Genomic DNA, 12,813 nt, shown 5'->3' with positions numbered 1-12,813 from the left:
GATAATGATAAAAGATTTTTCCAGAGTCCCCAGCCAGATTTGGTACACATTTGGACATAATTTCTTTTCCCAGCTTCTCTCCTACACCAAATTTGCTTCCGTTGGATTCAGTTTTCAGCAAAATCTCACAATGATGGATTGACAGATGGATGATTTCTCGGCTCCTTTACTTTCTTTCCAACATTACTTTGAGTGAGAAAGTATAACCAGGATCAGAATGAACTTTAATGATATTTTTGTCACTCATTTAATATCAGCAGAAGCAACTATAATCAAACATCAGTCAGGTTTGATAATGATATACCAATCTAATATTGTATTCCTGAGCACCTATTCCAGGGGTGCACTGGCTAACTGTATATCTTGAATTTCTGGTCATTATATTTCCAGCCTGATATAATTGTAGATGAGTTGAGCTGAAAGCAGACAAAAGTAAGTGAAAAAGTAGGTGATAGCATCCTACAGCCACAAATAATTAGAAACAGGTATAAATGTCCTGATCCTGTTGCCATAATAGTCATATTCTTGATGCAAAAAGCGAAACACATCCCATACCTTAACTTGGCTGGGAAAAGGTACTGCTGGAATGGAGATTTTTGTCTTCATCATCCTTTCAGTTTCCAGAGAAAACAATGAGAGTACCTGAGCATCAATATAAAACTGCTACAGAAGGTAAGTTGATAAGACAAGTAACATCAACTTAAACAATCACAAAGCGAAGCATAAAATGAGATAATCATAGTAAAGCATTCTGAACTCATCCTCCCTCAATAGTCAAGATCCAATTTCTCTTATAAAAGTTAGCCCTTTATATTAATCAGCCTTGATGCAGGTTTTATTAAACAGAATCCCACTGAGTGCATTATAATTTTCTGAATGTATTTAAGCCACGGATAGTCAAACTTCATTGTATGTAGTTAATATTTTGGGTAGACAAAGGATAACAAAGAGTAGGAGAATTACATGGAATAGAGTCTTGTCAAATACAAATAAGGTGAGGATTTTTTGTATTGTTCATATGTATGTGTGTTCTTTTTTGAATTACTATGTTAAACATTTGGGCAGTGTACATTACAATTTGTTTCTCCATTCCCCAAATAACAGCCACCTTAAGTTTGGCATTTCTGATACAAGAAGAAAACCATAGGGCATAGAAAATGGTTGGAGAACCAATGAAGAACTTGAGAAGCCCATTCCAACTAAAAGCCTTGAGCAAATCAGCCTAATTCTGATTTAAAGATGAATCCTTAATTTTAGTTTATGAAGGGGAGGGGAAAGGTTAGTCCTTTTAGTGGATAGTAATAAAGCTACAACATGTGAATTCAATGGCAAAATAATATAGAATAAATTATGCAAAAATCCTATTCATTTTAATATTTGAAATTTCCTCCAACTTTAAATGAAAGGTACCTGAAGACGCTTGGACTGAAGTCTAACGGTAGGATATGTGTCCCTTACCCATAATGATTGAGAAGGTTATGATTTAAACGAAATGTTTTGATTTTTCCATGTCAAAAACCAAATCATATATTACTTGATTAAGTAAACATTGGTAAGTGTATCCAGGAGAAAGTACTGTAGTGGGGTTCAGCATAAGTCAGCAAAGTTTAAAGGGATACTAAGAAAAAAAACACCTTACAATAGATCAGGCCTTTGTCTACTTGTGAAAGACTGGCTGTCAACAGTTGAAGGCAGAAGATGATTGGAACCAATAAACATCATACTTCCCACCAGTGTCCTGTTTTGATTGTCCAAATTCTTCCTCTGATGCTACTGTTTGTTCTGGAATGATTTTTCATGGATTGGGGATCTTCCTGCCTCATTAGGTTACAATCTTATTGATCTGGGATACCTTTTGCCCAATCACGTTCGATCAGCTAAACTTTGTGTCTCTCTAGGTGTGTGTGTCTGCATATATCCTTGACGAGGATCATAATGAACTCAATTGTTTCTATAAAGTATGGTAAATCATAATCATTCTCCTTTTAAAACATTTATTTCAGAGCATAGAGATACTGCAAAAGAGATATCCAGCCTAAATCTTTCCAGTTATTCACCCCATTTTATTTTTAGAAGAGGAGAGTAGAATAGAGTAGAGAAGAAAAGGACTGAGAAGTTATAGGCAGTTCAATAAGACAAGGGTACAGAAAATAACAAATTGCAAATAAATACAGAAAAATAGTCTTTGCATAGTTCAAAAATGAACATCATATGGTGTCAGCGTGCTATGTGAACTAACACGCAACAAGCACACAGATCCACAATTTCAGTCGAAAGATTGTATATATATGTGTGTGTGTGTGTATACATATGCATATGCATATACACACACATACATAATCTTAGAGAGAAAACCTAGAAGCAGATCTCAGCATGAACATTAACTAGCTATGTGTTTTTCAGTCAGGCCATGCTACCAAGTGAGTAAGTGAGAGTTTAAAGGTGGTTTTAAACTATATGATCTGTCTTGGCATTCCGTATCCTGTCATTCCTGACTGGGATGCTCCCTTGTTACTTCCCATTTGAAGACCAATGACATTCTGACCTTGGCGAAGCTGCTCTTCAGAAAATCCTCGCTGGTTCTTCTGTGCTTTCCTGTGAAAATGATTCTGTTTTAAAAGTGACATGTTTGTTCTATTTTAAATTCTCAAATGTTTATCAAATTGACTGCCACAGCCCTACAGTATAAGGTTAGTACTGCCCTGATTTTGAGAACATGAGCTGTTTTGGAAGACAAGAAAAGGTTTCTAACACTGAATTCCCACTTCTGAAGCTGTAAGTGTGTCTTTGTCATAAGATAATGGAATCCAGCAAGTCCTAAGGACCCCAGGGATCTCTTTGAGGGGGCATTAGGGGCTTGAAGTATGAATAACTTATATATAAAGGCTTTCTAAAATTCTACTCTATTTCCTGAACATATTTAGCCACTCTGAAAAAAATGCATTACCTTGCATTTCTTTTCCTTCAAAAAAATATTAAACACAAGGAGATAGAAAGCATCTCAGCCAATATGGCATGTTGAAAGTAGCATTAATTACAGTGACATTTTAGGGAAACTGTTCACCCTCATCCAACAAATGATACAGCCCCCTCTTGGAAGCTCGGAGGTGCCATGGCCTCATTCAAAACAATTAAAAAAATAAAAATTATTATCAAATAATTTATAGTGGATGGATACTCCTGTATTGGAGTAACCTCACTCAACACCTCAGTATAAAAAAACTAAACCAACCTAGTATTTTGCTACATATGGATAAGCCATATTTGAGAAAGAGTAGAAATATTATTATCAAATAGAAAATCAGCCAGCCACTGTCTTGATAGTGTTGGTTTTATATTATCTGGCCACCATCCAGAAAAACACTTAAGTAGATGTTCTGCTTTACTAAGACAAGAGCGTGCAAGATTAAGCACTATTTCTCCAGAGGTTGATGTAACAAAATGTATCAAATATCAGAGAAAATTGCTTCAGAACTGTTAAGCACATTTCTTAAATATATATACATTTATCAACAATCATGAAGTAGAGCAAAATTCTAAGGAAGTATAGTTTCAGAACCATCTAAGCAGCTAGTAATGAATTGCAAATTACGTTTTGTATTTCTGTTAATGCTTGGACAATTACTTCTACAGATATCTGAGTCATTTCTAGAAAGAATGACTCAAATACTTTAAGCAAGACATACTACCTGATCTATTAGCTGCACAAACAAGAGAAGACTTCTTGATACACAAATTATATACTGGGGTGGGCAAGCATTCGATAGCTGAGCGCTCACCTAATGTTTTGGAGATCAAAGGGCTGAGATGTGCTTGTCAGGGAAAAGACAAAATATATAGGGCCATATCATATACTTGAAGACAATGCGATGGCTCAGCGGTTAAGACACTGGGCTTGTCAGCTGGAAAGCTGGCAGCCCAAGTTCGAGACTTGAGCACCATGTGATGGAGTGAGCTTCCATTCTCGCCCCAGCTGCTGCCAACCTAGCAGTTTCAAAGTAAGTAAATGCACATAGATAAATAGATACCACTTTGATGATTAGGTAACAGCACTCCGTGATGTCATGCTGGCTACATGACCACAGAAATGCCTTCAGACAGTGGTAGCTCAATGACCTTGAAATGGATATGAGCACTGCCAGCAATGTCAGCAATGACCTGTGCAATCAAATCTGCAGGGACTCCTTTACCTTTCTCCCCCCCAAAAAAATAATAATAATAATAATAATCACATATTGGAGTAGGGAAGGATTTGGGATAGTTTTGTTCTTTTCTCTTTTTTAAAAGCTGTGTATGCATTTATAATTTATACTAAAGATTTGCATATTTCCTGTCTGAAAATAGTGGAATTCTATACTTTTCATTTTCAATAGCTCTAGGTCAGTAAGTGAAGAAATTTATGCACTCCTGGGTAGACCATTCTGCACTAGCATAATTCATTTATTATAAATGGAACATTTTTGAACATGTCTTCTAAAAAGGTCATTAGCTCTTTAATTGACAGCTGAAAAGGGCCAAAATTAAGGTGTCTTGCTTTAAAAAAATACATTTTTCTTCTGTCTAAGATTTGTTTTTCATTAAACAAGTACATTTATTTTTCAGGTCTATGTTTGAAAATGGAAACAACAAATGTTTTCTTACCTGTGAAACCAGGAGGGATCCCCTTTGTAGCATCCATCATCTCTTGTAACAGCTTCACTGCCTAAAGCCATTAGAGTCCTTTGCACAGCAGCCATGTCTTTTCCTAAAAAGAATTATTCATTTGTTAAATTGTTTGGTTGTACTTCAGCAGCATTACGTAGACACCTGTTTAACCTCAAAATCCCCAGAGCTTTTATTATTACATTATGTTTCCTGTTTTATTCTGGTCTCAAAGGAATTTTCCTTGATAGAACTCTTCCTACCTTTAGCTTGCAAACTGCTGCATGACTGTCAGTGTATAACTATAAAAAGTTTTGGAGATTTAGGAAACCTGCCCATATGTTTGATCTCTATGAGATTGTACTAGAGGCTATACTTTTCAGTAAACTATATCTTTCTAATCAGGTTTGGCAAAATTTTGTGGAGAACAAAGTAGCTTTTGGGGGCTGGAGTTAGGATTTTTCCCCCTATTCTAACTGCCAACAAATGAAGTAAAATATGATGGCCAGAAATAAATGAATAGTTTGCTGCAAGTTTCACCAGCATAAGCTGCATATAGGCTCCAAAACATGATATTATGAGGGAATACAGCCCACATAAGTTCAGGCTGTTTTCATCTATGTCTTTTATAACTCATTGGCCTTCCTCTATTATAGATATATCAAGCTTTTGGTCATTCTAACTTGCCTCCTCTTATGTCAACCACTTTGTTTTTTCTTTCAGTCTCCTGATATTTCTTTTAAACCTTCTTCAATTTTCCCACTACAAATGTGAACATATATGTATGTGGGGGAGATTGCAGGATAGAAGCAAAAGAGTGTTGGTTTTGCCTCAATGTATTATCTTTCTTGTCAGCTTCATGTGCCTATCTGTACAGGGCTTCTCATGTAGCTATCTGGGAGTTTTGAAAGTCCACACATCTGGAGATGTCCAGATTGAAAACACTGGTATCACTCTAGAGCAGGGGTCCCCAACCACCGGTCCGCGGACCGGTACCGGTCCATGGAACAAGTCCTACCGGGCCGCTGGTTTGCTGGGCGCCGCCATCTTTTTGATGAAAAAGTGCTTCGGTGAGCTTTTCCAGGTGAAAGCTCACGGAAGCACTTTTTCATCAAAAAGATGGTAGCGCCAGCTTCGATGAGCTTTTCCGGGTAGAAAGCCATTTCTACCGGAAAAGCTCACCGAAATGCTAACACCGCCATCTTTTTGATGAAAAAGTGCTTCTGGTGAGGTCACCGGAAGCACTTTTTCATCAAAAAGATGGCGGCGCCCAGCTAATGCCGGTACCAGGCCGCGCCATAAAAAAGGTTGGGGATACCGGGCCGCGGCATAAGAAAGGTTGGGGATCACTGCTCTAGAGGACATCCCAAAGGTACTTTTTGGAGAGGCAACTGGATTTTCTGATATCTATTCATACTCCCGCACCATTCGAAGGGTGTTTATCCCAAAATACATAGCTAAATGTCTATGGAGATTCTCAGTCAACCAGAAACTCCAGTTGCCTCTTGAAAAAGCACCTTTGGGCCAGTGGTGGGATTCAAATTTTTTTACTATCGGTCCTGTGGGCATGGCTTGGTGGGCGGGAAAGGATGCTGTAAAACCACAGTCAGAGGTGGTATTTGCCAGTTCTCCGAACTACTCAAAATTTCCGCTACCAGTTCTCCAGAATTGGTCAGAACCTGCTGAATATCACCTCTGCTTTGGGCCAACTATGACCCGGCTGACTGAGAATCTCCATAGACACTCTAGAGGACAGTCTCTATAATTCCAGAGATTTAAATTATGTGACGCATCTCTATAGATGCAGGACGTTTTCCTTTGCATATAATTCATCCTTTGCAAATAGAAGGCAATATGATGGACTACAGTGCTATTTTCATTTTCATTCTCATCACCACCACTCTTTGCATTGACAACATACACTCTGAGAATTGCTGAAGGAAGCTTTAGATATGTAAAGCTTCGGCAGCAAAATATTGAACACTAATGAGTTAAATCTCCCTCTACACTCACAAAGCCACACCATATATCAAACCCTAGGTGACAAGACAACATGAAAAATCACATAAAAGAATCCGCAGATATTAAGTTGTCATGGCCTATGCTAACAAGTAATATCATTACGAAAATTGCCCAGCACTGTTTTCAGAGCAGTCCTTATTTTGTTCCTAAGCAGCGGCATGAATTAATTTTACTATCTTTACTTAACAAAGACAGAGTGATTAAATTGACTACAGAAAAGTTAACATTAACGGGGGATTGTGAGTCATACAGCCCTGGCTCATTGTAATAAGGAACATCTGTTAATTTCGTGACAATGTCATCTTTTAAAAGTTGCTTTTAAAAGTCACATTTTAAAAATTACTGTTTGTAGCTATTGAGGACTGCATGGGTGAAGTAAAAATGCAATGGTAACATCCATAAGGCAATGAGAGGATTTAGAAGCCATCTTTCCCCCTTTTTACTCCCATTAATTTTTAAAGTAACTTTAAGTCTATTAAAAGATGCTGATCCCAGAGCATAGATCTCAGGCCACTCCCTTTTAAGTCATAGTCAAAACAAAGGCTCCAGTTTTGGAAAAGGAAATCTGAGGTCAGTGTTTTATGATAATGTGATATTCTAACAAAGGAAAGAAGTGTTTGGCAAAGGGCAAGCTGGAAGGAGAAGGTTAACATTCTACAGGTCCTTGGTCTTATGCCATGTTCATAGGTGTGGATATTTGAAAACAGAAGTATCTAATCCAGCTTGCATTGGAAGTGAAAGTTTTTTTTTTTAAAAATTAACTACTAGCTTTTTACAATTAGCATTAGATGAAGGAAATGAAGAATCACAAATATTTCTCAACTGTCATATGATAACCTTGGAAATGAAATCTCAAAGACTTCAATATCAGAACTCACTTAAAAAGGGCTTTGGGCCAGAAAGTACAACCTTCTTAATATTTTATAATATTATGATAACTTCCAAGTTAAAAATGAACATATTTACATATTTAATGGGAATGCCCTAAATAAATAATTTTAAAATAAGTTGAGTAATTAGCAGTATTGCATATAACATCTATGGAACAAATAAAACATAAATAAAATGTAGCCAGTGATGAACAGAACCTTTTAAAAACCTTTTAAAGTTCTACTAATAAAGAAAATGATAGTTTTCTCAGGTCTATTGGATATTCTGGTCAAATAATGTGTTAATTTGATGTACCATTTCTAAGTACCTCTGTTGCATGTCTTTTTATGAGATTTATTTATTTATATTTCATATTTCTAAACCACCCTTTCCCTAAAGAGTGGCTCTGGGCATTATGCATTATAATATAACCGATAAATAAAACAACGTATAAAAAATAACATTAGAAATGAAAAATTAAATTAAGGTTAAACATTTAAAAATTATAGAATAATAAAAAAATTAAACAACAAAAGGCAGGGAATTCTAAGGTGGTGGTTTAATGTTGGATTATTACAGGCCACAGGGCTCTCAAGGGACTAGGCAGCCCCATGGCAAACCAAAGGTTTATTGTTTTTTTTAAATGTAGAAATAATATTTATAAGGTATTACATAATAACTCAATTTTGTATGCTATTTTCCCTCCCACACACATACACCTTCTGTAATTTAAAGGCATGCCGATTTGAATAGAACTGTTTTATTAATTCAAAAGAAGCCATCTATGACTTGATAATCAAGAATTGTTTTCATTACTTTGGTGGGACAATCACAATACAAAATCCTGCTTCCCAATTTGGGGACAAGTTTGGTGTCTTAATTAGCATGAAGGATTATTAAGATAGCTACTGTTGTGCTCCTACCCCTGTCATCCACATTTAATTATTCATTATTTGCACCCTTGAAAAGACATGATATATCAGATGAACATTTTTGACAGTTTTTGCTCACTACCTAGTTATAGATTTTTAGTATTTTTATTTGGTATGTGCTTAAGCGTACTAATCATTTTTTTCCTTCACAACAACACTGATATTCTAGTCAATGTCACGAGAGCTTGGGTTTCTCTGTTCCTATTCCTAACCTTAGCATAATACAGATTTAAACTGTGAGGTCTGTAAATGGCTATCCAAGTAGATAATCTCAGTGTAACCCAGGGTCGTGGTATATGTAAACCTTCTCCAACTTGATGCCCTGCAGCTGAGAGGGCAGTACTGTTCCCAGAATTCCTCTTCTGGGAATACAGCTGTAAGCAACTGGACATTAGTAGAATTGGGAAAGCTTCAATACCTTCATTCAGTTTCTGATTCAAACTTCAAAGGAATGCCGTTTGAATTGTAAAGATCACTTTTCTTGGTCAAAATCCAGAATCTTCTCTCATTACTTGACAGTTTTTGATATGGGGATTACTGGCTCTTATCCTGCCTAACTTTTCTTGGAAACATCTGAGATGTGATTAGCAATAGAAAGAAAATATTGCTTTATCCTTTTCTCCCCAGAGCCAGTAGTCACATCAGGCAGGGCTTTTAGCAGGAGCTTTTCATTGTTTCCTGAGTATCATTATCAATTCACATCTAAAAAATGTTCTTTAGATACAAAAGTCCCTGTAAATGGATTAGGCAAGCCTTCAGGCTCATAATTTAATTTAAAGCACAAAATAAATATAAAAGGGAAAGCAGAACTCCTACAGTTGCTGCACAAGACTAGGAAATGGAAAGGAAAAACGAATATAATAAGAATGGACAATTGTTTTAAATGGAGAGTGCAAGAATTTATTTTGACTCATATACATGACTTCCATCAGATACTCATAAAGGATACATATAAGGAAATACCAAATTCATCATTACAAGGACAATATTATTATCTATATGGATTCTTCTAATACTAGGAAGAAAGCTGTTGAAAAAAAAGGCCTGAATTTAGGCACTGGACTAAGTTATCAGAATATCAGAGTAGATATTAGTATTTTATTTCCATTAAACCAAGTGTTTCCTGATGCTAAGAGACATACATGGAATGTTCTTTATTCCAGAGTATAATAAAAAGAGGGGCATATAAAATTACTTCACCTTTTTATTGAGCAAAATGTGGAGCAGTGACTGTGCATATGCTGTACCTTCTCATTGGGATAGTGAGGAACAGCTTCTAAAACATTCTTGAGAACTTGGTAAAAGATTAATCTGCTTTTTCAATTTAAAAAGAGTTGTCTTCTACCAGCTGAAACTTCAGCTGTGCTTCAAAACACCTTTTTGTAGGATTTGCATAAATCATAAAGGTACTACTCGACTTGAATAAGGCCCATTTCCAGAGGTGAAATGACAACATATACACATTTGAAGCTTCATCCAATATAAACTCAGTCTAAATATTATTATCATCAGGTTTCAGACTATTTTCCCTGAGTTTTCTTTCATTCAAGAGAGTGGTTATTATTTATGGAATGATTAATTTCATGTACTACAATCAATGAGTGAACTTGTCAAGTATGTTTTCCCAATCTGAAACTGGATAAATCCCGTACTATGAATGTCCCATCATGATTTTTTCCCACCAAATTTCCAAGATACTAGCAAATAGCTATATATTTCTTCTAGTATATACTCTTTCTATGTGCATCTTTCTTAATGTATTAATTTTGGTAATGGGTTCCCCTAATATAATTAATTTCTGTTTGGACTTTCTCCTAATACGTACATTTTTAAATTTCTGTGCATGTTTTCCATACATACTGGTTAAAATTAGATAATGAAATTCAGAAAGTATTGATATACTTACTAACTTTGTTCCAAGCTAAATATAGAAAATGAGAACTGGTTTATGTTTACATTTAAATGAAAACTAATTACAATTCACTATCCTTAAAATGATAAGTTGTTATTTTGCTGAAATATCTGCTATAATAAAACCTCTATTTTCTTAGTTTTGATGTACTTCTGTAAAAAAAAAACCAGATCTTTCAATTGGATATAAATACAAAATATTTCATTAACTCTTGCATCAATATAAATTTCAAGAGAAAATAAGGCATTACTGGAGAGAACAGTGCTTAAAGGCAATGCAAATCAGAAATAATTGTAATGGCATTTGGGAATTTTCTCATAAAGAAATATATAGTGAATAGCAGATTAAACAGTTTTACAGTAAAAACAAACAAACACCCTCATATATAAATAAGTCTCTACCTTCCCATAAATCTACTGTCTGGAAGATATCTGTTGTTCGTACTCCATAGATTTCTGCAGCTTTCAAGAACTGAGAAATTTGTTCCATTTGTTTGAAAGCCATCTTTGATTCTGTGATCCTTGCAATAGGTTCTTTTCCCTTGGGATGAAGATTGTTTATTAACTTGCAGAGCAGCTGGGAGATTGACCATTAAAAGCAGAATTGAAAGAGACAAAATCAATTAATTCCACCAACTAAAGGCAACACAGTAGGTGTATATTACTCTGTTTATAACATAGATATTCTAATGCCACTTAGAAGGGTCCCCTGGCTTTCTGCTCCTCAAATGAAATACATAATACAAACATAAGTGTATGCTACTGACAGCATTTATTATGAATGCATTTGAGCCAAACACATTAAAAATTCTTGGCAAAGCTTCCCCTTCCACAGATAAAACATACATGGCTGTAACGAAGCAGGCAAAATCAAATTAGTCACTTCAGATTATATAACAATTGATAGTCACATGGAAGAGCAAAACACAGCTTTAGCTCAATTGTAAGTAGTATCAAGTAGTAAGCTGATAAAAACACAATCACTACATTTAATAATTTTGCCAAGTCTTCCATATAAATGAAAGCATCTTTGTGCTGCTTTTTCAGTAAATGAATAAATTAACACTTAAAGACTTAGAATTGCTTATTCTTTGGGAAAAATAACAGTATTGTGGCATTTCATAAACGAATATTCACAACTAACCCATTTTTAAGGAAGATAATGCTATTATGGAAAAGCACAGGGTTGTAAAGGATCTGTAATTAACTGTCAAAGATTGTAATTTATATTCCTCATATTGTATACCCATTGTTCCATCTGTCTCTGTACACTGTTTTTCATACTGCTCATAAGAGCAATCACCTTCAATGTTTTAATTATTTTGTTGGAGTCTAGAGAAAAGCAGTTTACAGATGGAGATAATAATTGCTCTTAAGTTAAACAAATCAAATATACTCTGAAACAATACTTTGTTACTTATTGATTTTATAGGACATGCTACCTAATGAGGTCAGGAATGCATGCCAAAGTTAATTGATTACTTGATATATTTCTGAAATTGTAGAAATTTAGGAGCAAATGATATTATTCAACAATGTTACATTTATAGATGTAATATCAGATTATTACTTACTATTCCATCCATTAGCCATTTCTGAAAATGTTGTTTTCCGGGAGGGGGGTGCTCTATATTTTCACCACATTGCATAATAATCCAATCCACTAAACGACTTTCCAGTTCTGGATCATATTTCTGTTCAATCTTTTCTTGAACTTCTCGGCTTAAGCCATAGCTTGGTCCTCTATTGGCCATCTCTAGGAAGGAAGGAGAGAAAAAACACATTAACTTTTAAAAGCTACGAATTATCGATCAACTATTATTAAACATCTTACTAAAGATAAAGATAACATCAAAACATCTTTAAAAAAGGTGAGTGAACCTTTTTAAAAATGTGTTCCAAAACAAGCTCTCATGATCATAAGAGTGTGTGAATTTTTGCTATTACAGTACATATTTTAAATTTCCACATACAATTACCATCGGCATTAGAAGTTGCTAATTAAATTTCAAATTAACATTGCAAATTCAAAGTTCTCTCTTTAATGAACAACAGCAAGCCACCAAAGCCAGAAGTATAAAAAGCATTCATACAGAACAATTTAGATCCTTTCAGCGAGGCACGTGAAGATTTTTCAGCAATTAACTGTATCCAAAAATCCAATTCAAAGGAAGAAATCTTGATCAAATTTAAGAAGAGACAAAGGCAGCTGTGATGATCTGCTGGTCGTGGTCCTGCTGCTGTGGAAGCATTGTGGTTCAGAGGAGGTTGTATTGATTTGATTTCCCTCACAGTCGAGTAGGGTCAAAGCAAGGGCGTTGCTAAGAGCTATTAAAGAGGCACTCCTATTCCCTCATAGCTAGAGAAGGAGTCCTATTCAACTCAATCAGCTGCAACCAGCTTCTCTGCACACACTTCCGCTGCTGTCAGACTGTTA

The 12,813-nt window shown here is 35.4% G+C and overlaps 1 protein-coding gene across 1 annotated transcript; it reads right to left on the bottom strand.

Annotated features, from left to right (window-relative positions):
* Window positions 1-785: 785 nt before the first annotated feature.
* Window positions 786-12,132, bottom strand: TAGLN3 (transgelin 3). Its single transcript, XM_087966556.1, has 4 exons — window positions 11,951-12,132; window positions 10,779-10,953; window positions 4,642-4,744; window positions 786-2,595 (listed from the first exon to the last, which is right to left on the bottom strand). Exons 1-4 carry the CDS (start codon window positions 12,128-12,130, stop codon window positions 2,454-2,456), a joined length of 600 nt encoding a protein of 199 aa, XP_087822682.1. The 5' UTR covers window positions 12,131-12,132; the 3' UTR covers window positions 786-2,453.
* Window positions 12,133-12,813: the final 681 nt, after the last annotated feature.

The sequence above is a fragment of the Notechis scutatus genome, chromosome 5 (genome assembly GCF_049901735.1).
Source record: "Notechis scutatus isolate UNSWTSFEM ecotype Mainland chromosome 5, rNotScu1.2, whole genome shotgun sequence".
Classification (NCBI taxonomy): domain Eukaryota; kingdom Metazoa; phylum Chordata; class Lepidosauria; order Squamata; family Elapidae; genus Notechis; species Notechis scutatus.
The sequence above is the reverse complement of the archived record's forward strand: the minus strand, read 5'-3'. Positions and strand labels throughout refer to the sequence as shown.

What these genes read in the sequence shown, in the direction of transcription:
- TAGLN3 (XM_087966556.1), bottom strand. Translation starts at nt 12,130, where the DNA reads ATGGCCAATAGAGGACCAAGCTATGGCTTAAGCCGAGAAGTTCAAGAA. An exon ending in GACAGTAGATTTATGGGAAG is followed by an intron (nt 4,745 to 10,778) that starts GTAGAGACTTAT and finishes AATTCTTTTTAG; the next exon opens with GAAAAGACATGGCTGCTGTG. An exon ending in GATCCCTCCTGGTTTCACAG is followed by an intron (nt 2,596 to 4,641) that starts GTAAGAAAACAT and finishes TCATTTTCACAG; the next exon opens with GAAAGCACAGAAGAACCAGC.